The sequence below is a fragment of the Halyomorpha halys genome, unplaced genomic scaffold (genome assembly GCF_000696795.3).
Source record: "Halyomorpha halys isolate HHAL.00 unplaced genomic scaffold, Hhal_1.1 Scaffold594.1, whole genome shotgun sequence".
Classification (NCBI taxonomy): Eukaryota; Metazoa; Arthropoda; class Insecta; order Hemiptera; family Pentatomidae; genus Halyomorpha; species Halyomorpha halys.
This window is the reverse complement of record NW_027114174.1, coordinates 237,036-252,463: the sequence shown is the minus strand read 5'-3', so window position 1 is coordinate 252,463 and position 15,428 is coordinate 237,036. Positions and strand designations below refer to the sequence as shown.

At 29.4% G+C, this 15,428-nt stretch overlaps 2 protein-coding genes across 2 annotated transcripts in view; one reads left to right on the top strand and one right to left on the bottom strand.

Moving 5' to 3' along the window:
• The window catches only part of LOC106684599 (dnaJ homolog subfamily A member 2), an 11,333-nt gene extending 5,961 nt beyond the window's left edge, over window positions 1–5,372 (bottom strand). Inside the window, exons 1-5 of the mRNA XM_014426776.3 lie at window positions 5,223–5,372; window positions 4,752–5,014; window positions 2,169–2,249; window positions 1,960–2,093; window positions 931–1,073 (exon numbers count right to left, since the gene is read on the bottom strand). Of these exons, the coding sequence (XP_014282262.1) occupies window positions 931–1,073; window positions 1,960–2,093; window positions 2,169–2,249; window positions 4,752–5,014; window positions 5,223–5,291 (690 nt within the window). The 5' untranslated portion in view covers window positions 5,292–5,372. The remainder of the gene's footprint in view (window positions 1–930; window positions 1,074–1,959; window positions 2,094–2,168; window positions 2,250–4,751; window positions 5,015–5,222) is intronic.
• Window positions 5,373–5,557: 185 nt separating this feature from the next.
• TfIIS (RNA polymerase II elongation factor) lies at window positions 5,558–15,133 on the top strand. The gene is made up of 6 exons (XM_014426789.3): window positions 5,558–5,737; window positions 7,959–8,133; window positions 12,988–13,185; window positions 13,297–13,505; window positions 13,821–13,967; window positions 14,903–15,133. The coding sequence occupies exons 1-6, from the start codon at window positions 5,672–5,674 to the stop codon at window positions 14,981–14,983; spliced, it is 876 nt and encodes a 291-aa protein (XP_014282275.1). The 5' UTR covers window positions 5,558–5,671; the 3' UTR covers window positions 14,984–15,133.
• Window positions 15,134–15,428: the final 295 nt, after the last annotated feature.

Here is a 15,428-nt window from a genome sequence, read left to right as displayed (position 1 = left end):
ATTTACACATATATTAAAATCGGTTGGGTGTAAAAATTGTGGTATGAATTCTTTTATTCAACTATCAACAGAAATCATTTCTCAGGTTCATATTCAGAATGATAAAAAACTTTAAATCAATATGAAATACATAATCAATACACATAGGCTCAAGGTTATCTCCTCAAATTTAAACATAACGTTGGCTTTTTATAGAAAAAAGAAAAACTAAGCAACTGAGTTAAATTAAAATTCATAAATTATATATATTTAAGCCATTTTTTTGAGTTTTGAAAAAAAAATTATATTCCTGTTTATTTAATAAGCAGAATTTTAATTTAAGATAGAAATTTCAAAATTCATATTATAAACAATCATTGCTAGAATTGGAGAAGCAAGTATCATCTTGATACCCTTAAACTCCGAAAATTCAACACCACTATAATACATTAAAAAATCAACACATTCCAGAGAAATTTCATCTCAACTATTGTTTTTTTAGAATAAATGTTAGTCGGTTGTTCATTTTATACTCCAATAAGATTTTAAAAACAAGAGGTATGTTTTTTAAAAATTTAAACTAAGAAAAGCTTCCATTTTCTTAATGCAAAAATATTTTTGACTACCTGACGTATCTGTCAGATAGCACATTGAAATTTTTGAACAAAATCCATGGCACCTTTTTTTCAAGTAAAAACAAGAAGAATGAAGTACTTCAAAAATATAAATATTTTTTGAAGTTTATTTATGAACAATACAAAGATTTTTTAATTAATTTAATTATTTAAAAATTATATAGCAACCTTCTGGTGATTTAGCAGCTATCACTTTGAGAATTTATTTTATTCTATTTTTTTAAACAATGGTATCATATATAAAAAATAGTAGCAATTTTAAGTGGTTGCGTGAACATATAAACATACGAAATAAATTAAGTTCATAACTGTATACCTGTCTATCACCCTCTCCATGGAAAACAATCCTATCTCCATCATGAGCTCCTTTCTCAACATCGACCTGAAGGACTTTAAGTTCTTCAATGATCTTTCTTCCTTGGCATTGTGTGCATTTGTCTTTTTTGTTTATTACCTGTCCTGTGACAAACACCAAACTTGAATAAAGCATTAGTAGAAAAGTGAAATTTAATTTATTTAATAGCTGTCCATATTTTGTTTGTCTCCGATAAAATTAAAAGCTGAAATTTTGAACTAGCTTGCTGAAACAAGATTAAAAACATTGTCAATGGATAACCAAAAAATTCCTGAATCCAAGAAATCACAGTAATTTTTAGAAATACATATGTTTCTATGACAGTAACAATTATGAATTCGATTTTTCACAGGAAATATTTTTTTCAAACCATTAAACCAATCCTTATCCTTTCACTATCTCAAAGAGATATTCAAGAAATAAAAATATGCTAAACAAAACAAATCAACTTTACAATTTCCAAATTAAGTTTTTTAATGAGGTGTAGATAGTTGACCGTAGATTAATGCTTAAAGAAGTTTGTCGGGGGGTGCGGTCAGCAAAGAACAACATAAATAAACAAAACCATATTTATTTATTTTATGCCGACGTTTCGACCTGAGTTTCAGGTCTTCATCAGGGGTTGTGGCGTGTAGAGGGAAGATTGGTAAATGAGTAGTTAATTAATTATTATTAATTATGTAGTTAATTAATTATTTTTAAGTTTTTTAAAATCTGATAGTAAAAAAAAGTTCACTAATATAACTATAGTCTTTCTGTACTAAAAATTAAATTTTTTAATAAATAAATTGGTAGTGTTGTTTTTTTTTTTTTTTAATTGTTATTTACAATATTAACCGAATCATTTTCTTTCGGATGTTATGGACATGGTCATAACTGCTAATTTTCTGGTCCCTTGAGTTCATTATCATGAGGATTTACTGTAATAGTACACAGAAAGTAAAAATAAATAATGCAATTACTATAAGTTACAATAGGTAGGACACCTACCTTCACCATTACAATCACCACATTTCATTTGAAATTCTTGTGTCATTCTAGGAGATATTTGATGGTGGGCAACTTTGAAGCCACGACCACTACATCCTTTACACGTTAAAAGCATTCCAGATTTAGATCCCTTACTGAAAGAAAAAATTACAGTTACTAAAATACTAATAGCTTCAGATCATAGAAAAATTAAATATGCTTCTAAATACCCATTACAAGTCCTGCAAGGCACATTTCTGCGTAATTGAAGTTTAGTAGTCTTACCGTTGTACAAATCTTCTAAGGAAACCCTGAAAAAAAAAAAAAAGAAAGTATATATGAGGGCTGTCCAGAAAGTAAAAGACTGCAAAAATTAAGAGCTGTATGGTGGATGGTCAAACACCTCCCATCCAAAAGTGCCCGGATATGAAGTGTGTGGATGTGCATTGTTGTGAAAAAACAACACCTTGGTGCTAAGTTTTCCCCAAAGCTTATTTTGTATGGGACGCCGTAACTTTCTTAGTGTTTCACAATACCTTTTTGAGTTGATTGTTTTTCCATGTTTCAGAAAACCAAAACGAGAAGCACTCCTTTGGAGTCCCAAAACACAGTTGCCATGACCTTTCTTGCTGATAGCATTTGCAAACACTTTCGTGGTTTCTTGGGAGAACGTGTGTGTGCCCATTCCATCGCTGTTTTGTTTCACAGTTGACATACTTCACCCAAGTCTCGTCCCCCGTTACGATACAATCCAGAACTACATAACCATTTGTGCTGTACTCTTGGAGAAAGGTCAGTGCTGTACTCTTGGAGAAAGGTCAGTGCTGTAGCCAGTCTGTTCCTTATGGGCTTCCGGTAGGAATTTTGGAACCCACCGAGCACAAAGTTTGTGGTAACCAAGCTTCTCCACCACAAACTAAAATTTTAAAATAACCAGCATATAAAGGTAGATAAGTTAAATAAGCACAAAGAGATTAAAACCATAACTGCCATTTCTAGCAATCACAAGATGGAAGAAGCTATTAATGAAATAAAAACAACAGACAATGCTCAAATTAGTAAAAAGATTGTAGTCATGAAAGAAAAACAGTGAATGATTAAGCTTTAATAAAAACAATTATTGAAGTGCTTATTGTGTTGATCTTAGAAACAAGTTGAGGGGGGGGGGGGACACTGTAATGATACATAAATAAGTGTTAAATGATGATATATTAGAGTAACTTTTTTGAGTATTATTACTGACTGCTAATATTATTTAAAAATAAAAGTTTGTCATTCAATGAGAGTTCTGCACTTATTAACATATTAAAGCAAAAGATCAATAATGTTACTGAAAAGTTGAGGCTCTTAAAAGAAAACCAGAAAGATATTTCAACAAAATATGTAGGCTTAGCAAATTTAACAAACAAGATATGAAATAAAAATTGAGATATAAACTATGTTTAAATTTAAATATGCAACAGTCACTTTATTAAATACAGAATAATCATTTTAACATAAAAAATATCTTTTAAAAGATTTTTAAGAGATATAATTTCAATAAAGAGAAAATTTAAAAATAATTAATAATCAATTATAATTACTAAAAGGGAACAAATTAAAAAATGGTTTATATTATAATCATGATACTATTTAAGAAGTTATAAAACAATTTTGTGCAAAATCTTGAAAATACAATTTGTTCCTTAATTTACCTCCATATTTTCTTCTTAAGAAAGCAAATTATCTTTAAAATCCTTAGATAAAGCAATTTTGAATAGCCTCTCATTGATTCTTTTACATACTTTTTACATTCATCATATGATATTAAATAATCATCGAGAACAGAGTTCAGAAAATATAATTATCATGAGCTGTTCAAGTTCTTTATACTTGAATTTCAAAAAGTAAGGCAATGTTTACAGAGGATTACCTACAATTTGGCTTGATCTATTTTAAAGATTGCAAGATAGTCAAAATTTACAACTTTTATTTATTTCCTATCTATTTTAAAACGAACAAAAACAATTTAATTTATTTTGTCAAATCTTCAATTGTAGGTTAAATTACATCAATCATGTTATTATAAAGAACAAAAGTGTCCCAACAGAACTGCAATAGCTTTCAACATTCTATTACATTAGCAGGAAACTCCAACATGAAGTAGAGAACAAATACAAGTATTATGTAGAGTTATGCAATGTAACCTTACAAATTTAAATGACTAGCAACCAATGAGTATATCAGTTATAGCTGGAATCAGATACAATCAAGTTCGCTAACAAGTTCATATGAAAAATAATGTTTTCAACTAACACCTTAACAGTCATTATTATACTTCCAAACCCCTTATAGTAATAGTTTCAATAAAATGAATATAATGTGTAGACAGCCCTAAGAAAGAACATCAAGGAATGGGAATCTGTACTTAGAATAACACTTAAAAAATATGGAAAGTAAATATGAATTGGATGTACCAACTTCAGCCAAAATAAGAGTAGATTAAACAAGCAATACTGAATATTTCTCTACTAATATAAATGACTGATCATACAAAAGTTGTTTTGTTTATATTACGTTACTAATTAGTGAATAATTAGTTTTTAATTTTATCCATCTTTTTATAGTCATTGCTAAATAGTTTATGCAACAGTCTACACATTCAATCACATACAATGTTGGTATGTTAATCATTATAAATAAAACTATTATTAGTAATGAGATGTAAGCAGTTTAAAAATTAAAGAAATGGTAATTAAATGACTTTTAATGGTAGTAAACACTGGATTTTCAAACAAATATTTTTTTTTTTTATATTCTTCCAAAATACTCACCTAAGAGGATGGATTGTATCTTCTCCTTTTCTTGGCCCTCTGTGAGGACCACCACACATATTAAATATTTGGGATAAAATATCATAACCCATCGGACCAGTCCCTGTGCCTCCTCCTTGTAATCCATCTAACCCATATCGATCATAAGTATCCCTTTTTCTTTCATCAGAGAGCACCTCATAAGCAAAGGAAATCTCTTTAAATCTATCACCTGCATGTGGATTTTTGTCAGGATGAAATTCTTTAGCAAGCTTTCGGTATGCCTGTGGATAATAAAGTGGTTATTAAAACTAATCAATAAATAATGCCCATTAGAGAATAAATAGGAAACAACATGTATAGCAAATAACATGTATATGTGAATGGAACAAAGACACACCAAACAAAGACTCAGTTTTCACAGATTTTCAAGAATACAAAGTTTTATATGAATTTGCAAATAAAAAGAAAGTAATAATAATAAAAACTTGCCCTTTTAATTTCATTATCGGATGCATTTCTACTAACTCCTAAGACATCATATAACTCGGTGTGTGCCATAATTACGAACTCTGGAAGAAAAAGAAAATCTTCTCATCACATGATCGACTTCATATATCGTGTATTCATTGCAAGAATCGATCTTTGTGATTCCAAGAGGTATTGTTATTTATAAAGTTTTAATTAAATAGATTTCGATCTAATAAGTAAATAAAATAATGGTGATTTTTTAATTAAAAGATTGAAAATTGATGATTATAATATATTTATTATTTACATCAATTTCTTCTAAAATGATCTAAGAGGCATTAAGTTTTGGCAATAGGCTCTTGCGGTATTGTATGTAGTTGTTGAAGCGGCATTAGTCAGGCGGAAGGCTGTAGTGACAGGGTTATTTTCTGTTCTTTGAGGTGCAAAGTTAGTGTAATTTTTTTCTTAAGATGAGCATTGAAGAGGACGTTATGCGTATTCAAAAGAAGCTCACCAAAATAACTTCAGGAGATGGTGTAGGTTAAATTATCTAAATACATTGTTATGAACTACAACTTAAATGTCCCTTGTGATTGATATATTCTCTTCTGGTTTTGATTTTTTAATTTGTATTAACATTAGCTACTGATGTCTTGTTGAATTGATGTCATCTTGTTAAATATCTTATTCTTAAATCTTGAGCATTTCTGTACTTATAGTTTTAATGTTAGTTGTTTAAAACTTACTTTTTTTATTCAGGCATTCAATTACACTATCATTTTATGAATTAACTATGTAATGTAGTATTATTAGTTAATAACTTCTATCATTAAATTTTTATATGATTTAAGGTTATATTTTTAAATTTAAGGTAAATTAAAGTAAACTCTCTTCTTTGAAAAAAAATTAATATTTTATTTATCATTGTAGAAGTATATTTGGCACTATTTCTTCTGTGCCGTAGCCTTTATTTTTATTTAATTATGAAAATTGGAATGTTCTGTCATTATTACAGTTATTGAGTGTATTATTATTTTAACTTTAGCAGGATAGTATTTTAAACTTTATTTTTGTAATTTGTGGTTTATTAAGAAATAGAAAATATTTAGGTATTTTTTGTGATTACATTTGTTGTTGTTTGTAGTTTTATTGTTGACATTTAATTTATTTTCGTTAATGATTAAAGGCTAGTGGTTGAATTTCGCTAATTCATAAATGAAAGTAATTTATTCAGATAGTAGTCATATTTCTATTGATTTAAAAATTTCTACTTTGTATGACTGCCGCAGTATGGTTTCAATTTATTTATGTAGTTTTCATTAGTATTCTGTTAGCCTGATGCCAAACTGAAATATTTCAAAATTTTTAGAGTGGTGTGTGAGTTATGGTTACAGATTTAAGCTTGCTAAATTTAATATATATATATTGATTGAGTCGTTTATGTTTATTTCCCTCCCAAACTATTTAAAATATAGAACTTTTGTGGAATTTGGTAAGGAACAACTCAATCGCATTTTAAATCAGTTATGTCTATTTAGTTAGGACTTTTTGGCATTGCAATGGGAATAGAACATTACATATAAATTCAACAAAACTCAAAATAGTAAAATTTACAGATACGCTACATTGGGTTTTTACTGACGATATGCATATTTACTGTTATTTTTATTATTGTAATGAAAATATTTCAAACAATTAGTTAGTTGATATTGATATATGCATTTTTAAAATAATTATTTATGTGGATGCCTCTAGGTTTTATCAACTAAATTAGATTGTAGGTCCATTCTGCTAATTTATCATAAAGAAATACTTAGTGGTGGATTTTAAATATATATCTTTATTATAAATAGTTTCGCTTAGAGCTGTTAGCATTATTTTAATTAGATTTTTTTTTATTTGCCTTCTATTATCGTCATTTTTAATTAATGTTAAATACATGTTTGGAATCCTGTATCATAGCCTATAAAATCATTTTCTTTTATACAAGTATAATATGAACTAGTTCATTTATTTTCAGAGTAAATTAATACTAGCATTAACATCATTCTAATATAAATGCTTAAAAATTAAATCATTAAGTTGTTTGTTATAACATACTTGGACTACAAAAGACTTAATATTTTAAAAGACTGATTTTTTAGAAATTATGTTTTTTTGGATGTGTGCTCACTTCTACGTTGTTCCATTGTGGGTTTTAACTTACATTATTATTACTGCTTCAATTGGATCACAGCTACACTTCGACTTGCTCAAGAGAGATAAGCAAGCCTCTTACAAATCCATTTTAGTTGAGAGCGGGTATAAATATGAATCACTTAATAATGTCAAATATTTTCTCATTGTATAAAAGTGAATGCATTCACACTACTATATGGGAGTAACAGTTTTGAACTAGAACTCTTTGAACTTAAAATCCTAAGTTTTATAAGATACATTCCTTACTGGTAATTATTATTTATTCATTAACCCTTTGCACTCGAGGGCTCTGCTATGGAGACAACGCGAATAAGTTTCAGTTCATAACTAAGGACAAAAACTATTGTGTATAAGATATTTCACTCTTGGTGACAAGTGATGGTCGCAGCTCACAGATTATTATGCTGGTAATATGAATGAAAAAAAAAACTTTGAGTGCAAAAGGTTAAATTGGACTTGTAAGTTTCATTAAAATTTGATGTAGATTACATCTTATTATGTAATTTTGTTTGTTGATCATTTAAGTTAAAATATCTTAAAATCTTTACATTATTTTAGGGCCAGGAACAAGCACTAGAGCTTCTAAAAGCTCTACAAAATTTGCCAGTCAATCTCGAGATTCTCACAAAGACTAGAATAGGAATGACAGTTAATGCCCTAAGGAAATCAAGCACTGATGATGAAGTGATAAGCTTGTCCAAAACACTTATTAAACATTGGAAGAAGTTTTTAGGTAATTATGATTTAAACCAATTTGTTTTTCTTATAAGTTATTATAACAAACCAAGATGAGTTAAAATTGCTGAGATCATCTTTTATGCAGATCATATTATTTGTCAACAAGGCTTATTAAATTACAATGATATAACTATTAAGTATGTATGTTCTGCTTCATAACAAAATTGATTTTAATCAGTTACCAACTATTATTGTTGTTTATTAATTTTATATTATGTACCTTCAGTGAAAATATATTTTTGACTTCTTGTATTATTATTTTTTGATTGGATTGGTTAAGAATTGTTTTTATTTAACATTAAAATTATCATATTAGTTACCTGTCTTCATCTGATTAAGACATCAGCTTAGAAACATGATGTATTAATTATGGAGTTTTTCTCTGATAGAGGATAGGACCACTAGTATGTATTTGGCAGTTTTACAATTACATGTTTATTTCCTTCCTGTAACTCTGAGCGAATTCTGTTTGCTGGATGTCTCATACCATGAAAGACAGTTTTATAATTGTGATATATTAAGTATTTGCAAATTAGGGTTGCTAACTTTAAGCTAAATGGGATACTGAATTCTGTGGTCATTTAAGTGGGTGAGAATGTAATGTATATTGAATTTCAGTATTCTTATCCAAGATATTCATTCCGTCAGGGTTTGAAAAATGATACAAAATCTACTCTCAATTATTCATACTGCTATATATGAATAAATATTTTTTTAAAAGTACTGGAAACTGGAAAACAAAATCGTCCCTGGACAAATAATTGCTAAGTTTTTTCTGTCAAATGTGGCTGCTCGTGTTCAGCCTATTGATGATGTATTAGCTAAGAAGAAGGTTTACTGGAAAAGGTGCTTGCTTCAATGCCCTACTTTTTTCCTCTGTTAGAAACCTTCCTTGCCAACTGCTGTCAACCCTTGCTATGGCTCTGTTGCCCCTGTTAACTGTACTTGCTCCAGCACCTTCCCATAGGTTCCTCAGCTTTGTCTGCCAGTTCTGGAGGAAACTTTTCAGTCATAAGAGCCAGCCACAGTATATTGGGCAGACTACCTATTCTCGATCAGACAAATGCTTGAGAAAATGTACGAGTGTAATGTCGACTTACACCACCTCTTTATTGACTTCCGATAGGCTTATGATGGTGTGGACAGAGGAAAATTATTAAAGGCATTGCAGTCACTGGGAATACCTAGCAAGTTAATAAAATTAACAAATATGACCCTGGAAAGGACTAGTTGTAAGGTGAAGACTCGAGTGGGTATCTCAAATAGCTTTAGGGTTAACAGTGGCTTAAGATAGGGAAACCCATCATTATCACCAGTACTCTTCAACATCGCCCTAGAAGTTGCCATTAGAAAAATAAGGACAAACCCAGGTGGGACCATTTACAATAGGCTCACACAACAAATGGTTTATGCGGATGATGTAGTCATCACAGAGAAAACCAAAACAGCACTGGCCGGTTCTGTAGAAGAATTCAAGAGAGCAGCACAGGATTTAGGACTTAATATAAATAGTGAAAAGACTAAATATATGAAAACCTCTAGACAGACCAACAAAACAAAAGTAATGCTAGTTCGAATCAACCCTGAGGGGTCTCCACATAATAAAAAGTTGGCCCTTCTACCATGGTAAGAATAGAGTGGTAACCTATAGTAAGCCATCTCTTGTATGTGAGAAATGATCAGATAGGGAATAATAAAATAATGTACATTTCCTCCACTTTTGATCAAATTGAAAATGAAATTGTTAATATCTAATGGAGAAAGGACGGTCATTGAAGCTGGAGGAAAGAAGAAAGAGGAAAATTGATGGAGTTTAGTGAACTGGAAGAACTTAATAAGTCGATAAACAATTAGAATTTGTGTTTTTTAAAACTATGTGAAGTATTGTGTGTTTTAAAGACTATTTAGTTGCTTACAAGCAGCTAAATAAGAATGATTTGGTTTTTATAAAATCCTATTGGACTTTGAATTTTCCTCTTATAGAAAAATTTTCTTGTTTGACAAGCTTTAAGTACAGATACTTATGTTGAGGTCTGTTACAGGACAAGCTGATATCTCCCTTCTATTTCATCTCCTACATGTATCAGTGCTGTCAGCCAAAATAAAAATTACTTAATTTTACACTTCTTATTTATAAAAAAAATATGTAAAATTAAATATTTAATGTGGATATAACATTGGCCTCTGTGGGTCCAAAATATATTTGTACGGACACACTTAAAGTAATAGCATATTTACTAGAAAGTCGCAGTTGGGCAATTATTCTCAGGTGAGCTATGGGGCAGCTGATTTTTAGATAGCTTTGAGGAGCATCTGTTTTAATGAAGACCCTTCTCTACCACATGTTATAGGTCAATTCTTGTAATAACAGGTCTTTATTCCCTGTATCTGTCCAAGATCTCCCCCATTCTAATTTTGATACTTACCTGATCATTGAATAGTATCAGGTCAAACATTCCGAAGCTCTCCAATAGTTTTCATATCTGCGTTACCCAATTATATTGCAAACTCAAATGGCTATTGCTGTCTAGATGTAGTAGTTTTAAATAATATTGTTTGATGAAGGGAGTACAACTCATGTTAAGAATTTTTAGTAACCAGGACAAAGTTTGCTTTAAAACGTGATATCCCTCAGGAATGGGGGGCCATTTCTAGTCTTGTCATAAAGTGTGGGGTGTTTCATTGTAAACACAGTAGTCACTTGTTTATTTTCCAATTACTCTAGATACAGCATATAGGACACAACTCAACATAATCGACTCATAAAGCTTCTACCTGGCATCCCACAAGATTATTTTTGCCTTTGCACAGGTACTTAGTACCACTCCGATGCTTGAGTTCCTTTTCGATACTATTTGCTTCACCGGGCAGTTAAAGAGTCCTGATGAACTAAAAGCTTTACTAAGGTATTTATATTGAGGTACTTCTCCAACAATGTCCAGCTTGTGATGGAACGGCACTGGAGGATTGTTTCCATTTGTTAACAAACTGCCTCGCATATCATAAGAACCGAATCCGATACATGCTGAAACTAAGCTACATTAATCAAAACCAGTTTTATAAATTTTTGTCTGTACCCTCATAATCAGATCTTAAACTTCTTTTTATATATGTGACGCAAGGCCTTATACTTAGAGCAGAACACCCACAATAAGATGTATAGTTTTTGTTTATTTTATTAAGTAAGTAATGTCGTTTTTGTCTTATTGTTTCACTCTAATGTAGAAATTCTAGTTTGGGTATACCATTTGTTATTAGCTTATATAATAATTTAATAGATTATTTCATTGATTATTATTATTTAATTTATAAATTAATAGCTTACATAATAATCTAATAGTTTGTAGATTGTTGTTATTATTACTTAATTATTATTGCAATGATTGTTAAATCATGTACTTTACAGGCTAACCCTATTTGTATGGAGGTTGCCCCATAAACAAATAAGTAAATTATTATTATAACATGGAAATTTTCCTTTAAAAAAATAAAATAAAATGTTTAAAAAAAACAAAACAAGGTTTTATTATGAAAGTGATGCACTCTAAAAAGCTTTCTCGTAATTTTGGCGATAATTACTTTGTGACTAACAGTGTTAAGTATTAGATGATCCTTGCACACAAACTGTAGATTTTATCAAATTTTTTGGTCAATGAAGAGTTCACAGTTCACAGGGTGCCTACATGGATTCCTAACACGAAACCTAAAGGCCCAGTACTCAGGACTCCTTTATTATTTGATGAGTGTCTCTGGCCTTCTCAATATTTCATAGTCATTAAATTAAACATAATCCTTAGATCTGTAGTTTTTAAACTACGCGAGACATACATTTATATAATATGGCTGAAATTGAAACAGCATGTTACACAAATTCTTAAAAAAAAAATAAATAAATAAAGTGGATTTAACCCATTTTACAAAGAAAAGAAAATCTATAAACTAGGACAAACTCATGATAATTAATTTTTTGTTTAACTTAGTTTTTAAACATGGACATCAAACAATTATATTAAAAATAAATAAAAACAAAAAAATGTAATTTTTCAAGATTTATCTTTTATCACAATTGGCAATAAGGGTTTAAATTTTTATTTTTCCGAAGATCTATTTTAGTACTACAAACAGCCCTATTCTTTACAACTTTTTTAGTTTTAAAAAGTGAAAATAGAATTAACAATAATAAAAGATGCAAAATATTTCACAGAATGTATATTCTTCTTTAAAACTACAACACTTAAGCTAGTTGGCCATACTGATTTATTACTTGTGTAATATTATTCCTCTGTATAAATATTAGGGAAGTTGCAATAGTAGCTGAGGATATTATGCTAGACTGTAGGGATTATACCGGCATTGATCACAGGATATGTGGTATGGATGAGAGTTTAATAGAAGAATCAAAGAAGCAAGAAGGGAAAAAACAAAATTAAAAATCTTCAATTTGTATGCTATATACTTTACTAAATCAATATATTTGGGTAGCACTGCTTCTGAATAAATAAACCATTTCTCTCTTCCTAGTTGTATGAATAGTCTAGCTCCCTCTCTTTTTGTTGCCATCTGTAGATGAATAAACTTCACAAACTTGAATAGTTTTCTTACTTTCTCTTACCTCTCTTGTGTATCTTTCTGCCTTTTCTTTCATCTCTCCATATCTTTTTTCCTCATTGAATGTCTTTGTCAAGAAGGCTTCTCTGATATATAGAGTGAAATCATTTTACTCTTTAGTATGGCTTTTTAATTAAATTGGCTTCAGTTGTTCACTTAATTGTCTTTACCTTCTATTTGTCAAAATATATTTTTAATTTTTACGAAAATTTTTCCTGAAATATTGTACTGTCTGTTGCAGGCTCAAATGTAAGTAAGGATAACTCTACTCCTCCAAGTTCTTCTAATAAAACTAAGTCAAAATCAAAAGAAGACAGGAAGGATGAAGAAAAAAAAGAGAAGCCAAAACAGACTTCATTTCCTGCAGTGAACAACACAACTGATGCTGTGAGGCTAAAATGCCGTGAACTTCTTCTTGGCGCTCTTAAAATTGATGGAAGTGAGTCAATTTTTTCAATAAACAAATTCGTGAATGCGTAATTTTATTCTATTAAAGGTTCATTTTTAATTTAATAAGGTTTTTGTTAAGAATCTTGTATTATGATTTAAGATGAACAAGAAGGCTGTGCTCCTGTTGAAGATTTGGCTGAAGAGTTGGAAGAAGCTATTTTTCAAGAATTCAAAAACACTGATTCAAGATACAAAAATAGGGTTAGGTCACGAGTGGCCAACCTCAAGGATGGTAAAAATCCTCAATTAAGGTCCAATTTCCTCGCTGGAGCAATATCTGCACAAAAACTTGCTGTAATGACGGCAGAGGTGAACTTTCTTAATTTCTGATAATTTTTTTTTTTCATGCTAAAGCTTGAGATAGAGAATGATCCTTGTAGTTCAACATTACAATCCTTAATTTTGTTTCAAAGCCATGGGTTAGGGATTTCATTAGCTTATTATTTATTGATTTAATAAAATAACTAAGTACTTATTCTAACCAAATAAGTTATAATTTTTTTTATATAATACGAAACACTTAATTATTTCATGTTACGGTTCTATTTGGAAATAATACTATTATTAATAACTATTATGTAGTAATCTGGAGTTTTTAAAAATTATTTATACTTATTGTTTTAGGAAATGGCTAGTGATGAAATGAAAGCATTAAGGAATAAGTTTGTGAAAGAATCCATTGATGACGCTCAGTTGGCGACAGTACAGGGTACCAAGACTGACTTGCTGAAATGTGCCAAATGTAAGAAGAGGAATTGTACCTATAATCAGGTAATTTGCTTAGTTAATTAATTTTTCTTTGGATTTCAATTTTTATTTAACATTATTGGTTTATGTGTTAATATTTAAAGTCAATTAATTTTATTTTTCTTGTTTTGTTGCATAATTTGTCACTTCTTCTTTACTTCAACTCTCAGTGCAGAGCAATACACTTGGTTGAATTATAATTCATACTTTTCACAACCATATGTTTTCAATGTTTTTCCCCTAACAACTAGAACCTGTGGCCTACATGGGGAATTGCATTCTTTATTACACCTTCGGAGTGTTTATTTTCTTGTCGCTATTATGTTAGGATAGTATTGTAGTTAGGTAAAATTACAGTTGTCCACGGGCCTAAGAGTTTCAGACTTTTTGGTCACTGGTTAAAAAATTGAATTTAACATGATAATCATAAAGAATAGATTATTCGATTTATTCAATGTGACTCCATCTAAATGTTTCTATATTATGTATATAATAAATAATTCCTTGTGCTTTTGGGAGATTGAAAATATTATTATATATCACTGCTTTGCTTTGATAGTGGCTCAACTAAATAAAATAATATCTTTGTATTAAATATATTCTAAAGATAGTACCATAAACTGGGGTTTCTTTCTCTACTAGGATTGCCCTGTAGTCTACCCAAAAGTTACCTTACATATTAAAAAGTAACATCAGTCTAAATTTGGATCTATCTTTAAAATACATCCAGTGCAAAAAAAAAAAAATATTAATTAATTCTGCCGCTATCAAAGCAAAGCAGTAAAGCATAATTATATGTATTTAAACATGTATTATGCTCATTACATTACATTCTTGGTGAGCTCTTCTTTTTTATTATTTATAATCAGATATTTTATTGTTATGTAGTTGTATATTATATTATTGTTATCTTAAAATAACAATTATTTAATTAATAAACAAATTACTCTGTTTTTCAGGTACAAACAAGAAGTGCGGATGAACCTATGACAACATTTGTCTTGTGTAATGAATGTGGTAATAGATGGAAATTCTGTTAAACTTTTCCATTACCACTTTTATTGTATTTTATATAATTGTAAATATTTCATTATATTTTGTTGGTGCAAATCTTATGATGAATGTATGTGTTCTGACAGTATGGATGTCTTCAAGACCGCTTCTTTTTGTTTTGTTATTTGTCAAATAATTTGATGTTACTCCCAAAATTTATTAACGTTATGCGTATAAAATCCTTATTATTTCATTTTTACTATTTATTTTTCATTTCTTTTTTTTTTTTAATTTTTAATTCTATGAATTATGGTCTATTTGATGCATTATAATTTTAATATGAAATAAATCTGATTTTTGTTTCTAGTGTTTTATATGTATAAATATGTATGTAATTGGCTCAATGCAACTGTTATCGTTAAATTTTTTTGTTTTTTAGAAGTGTGGAAAATGTATAATTTTTTTTATTATTAATATAACTTGTTTGATACA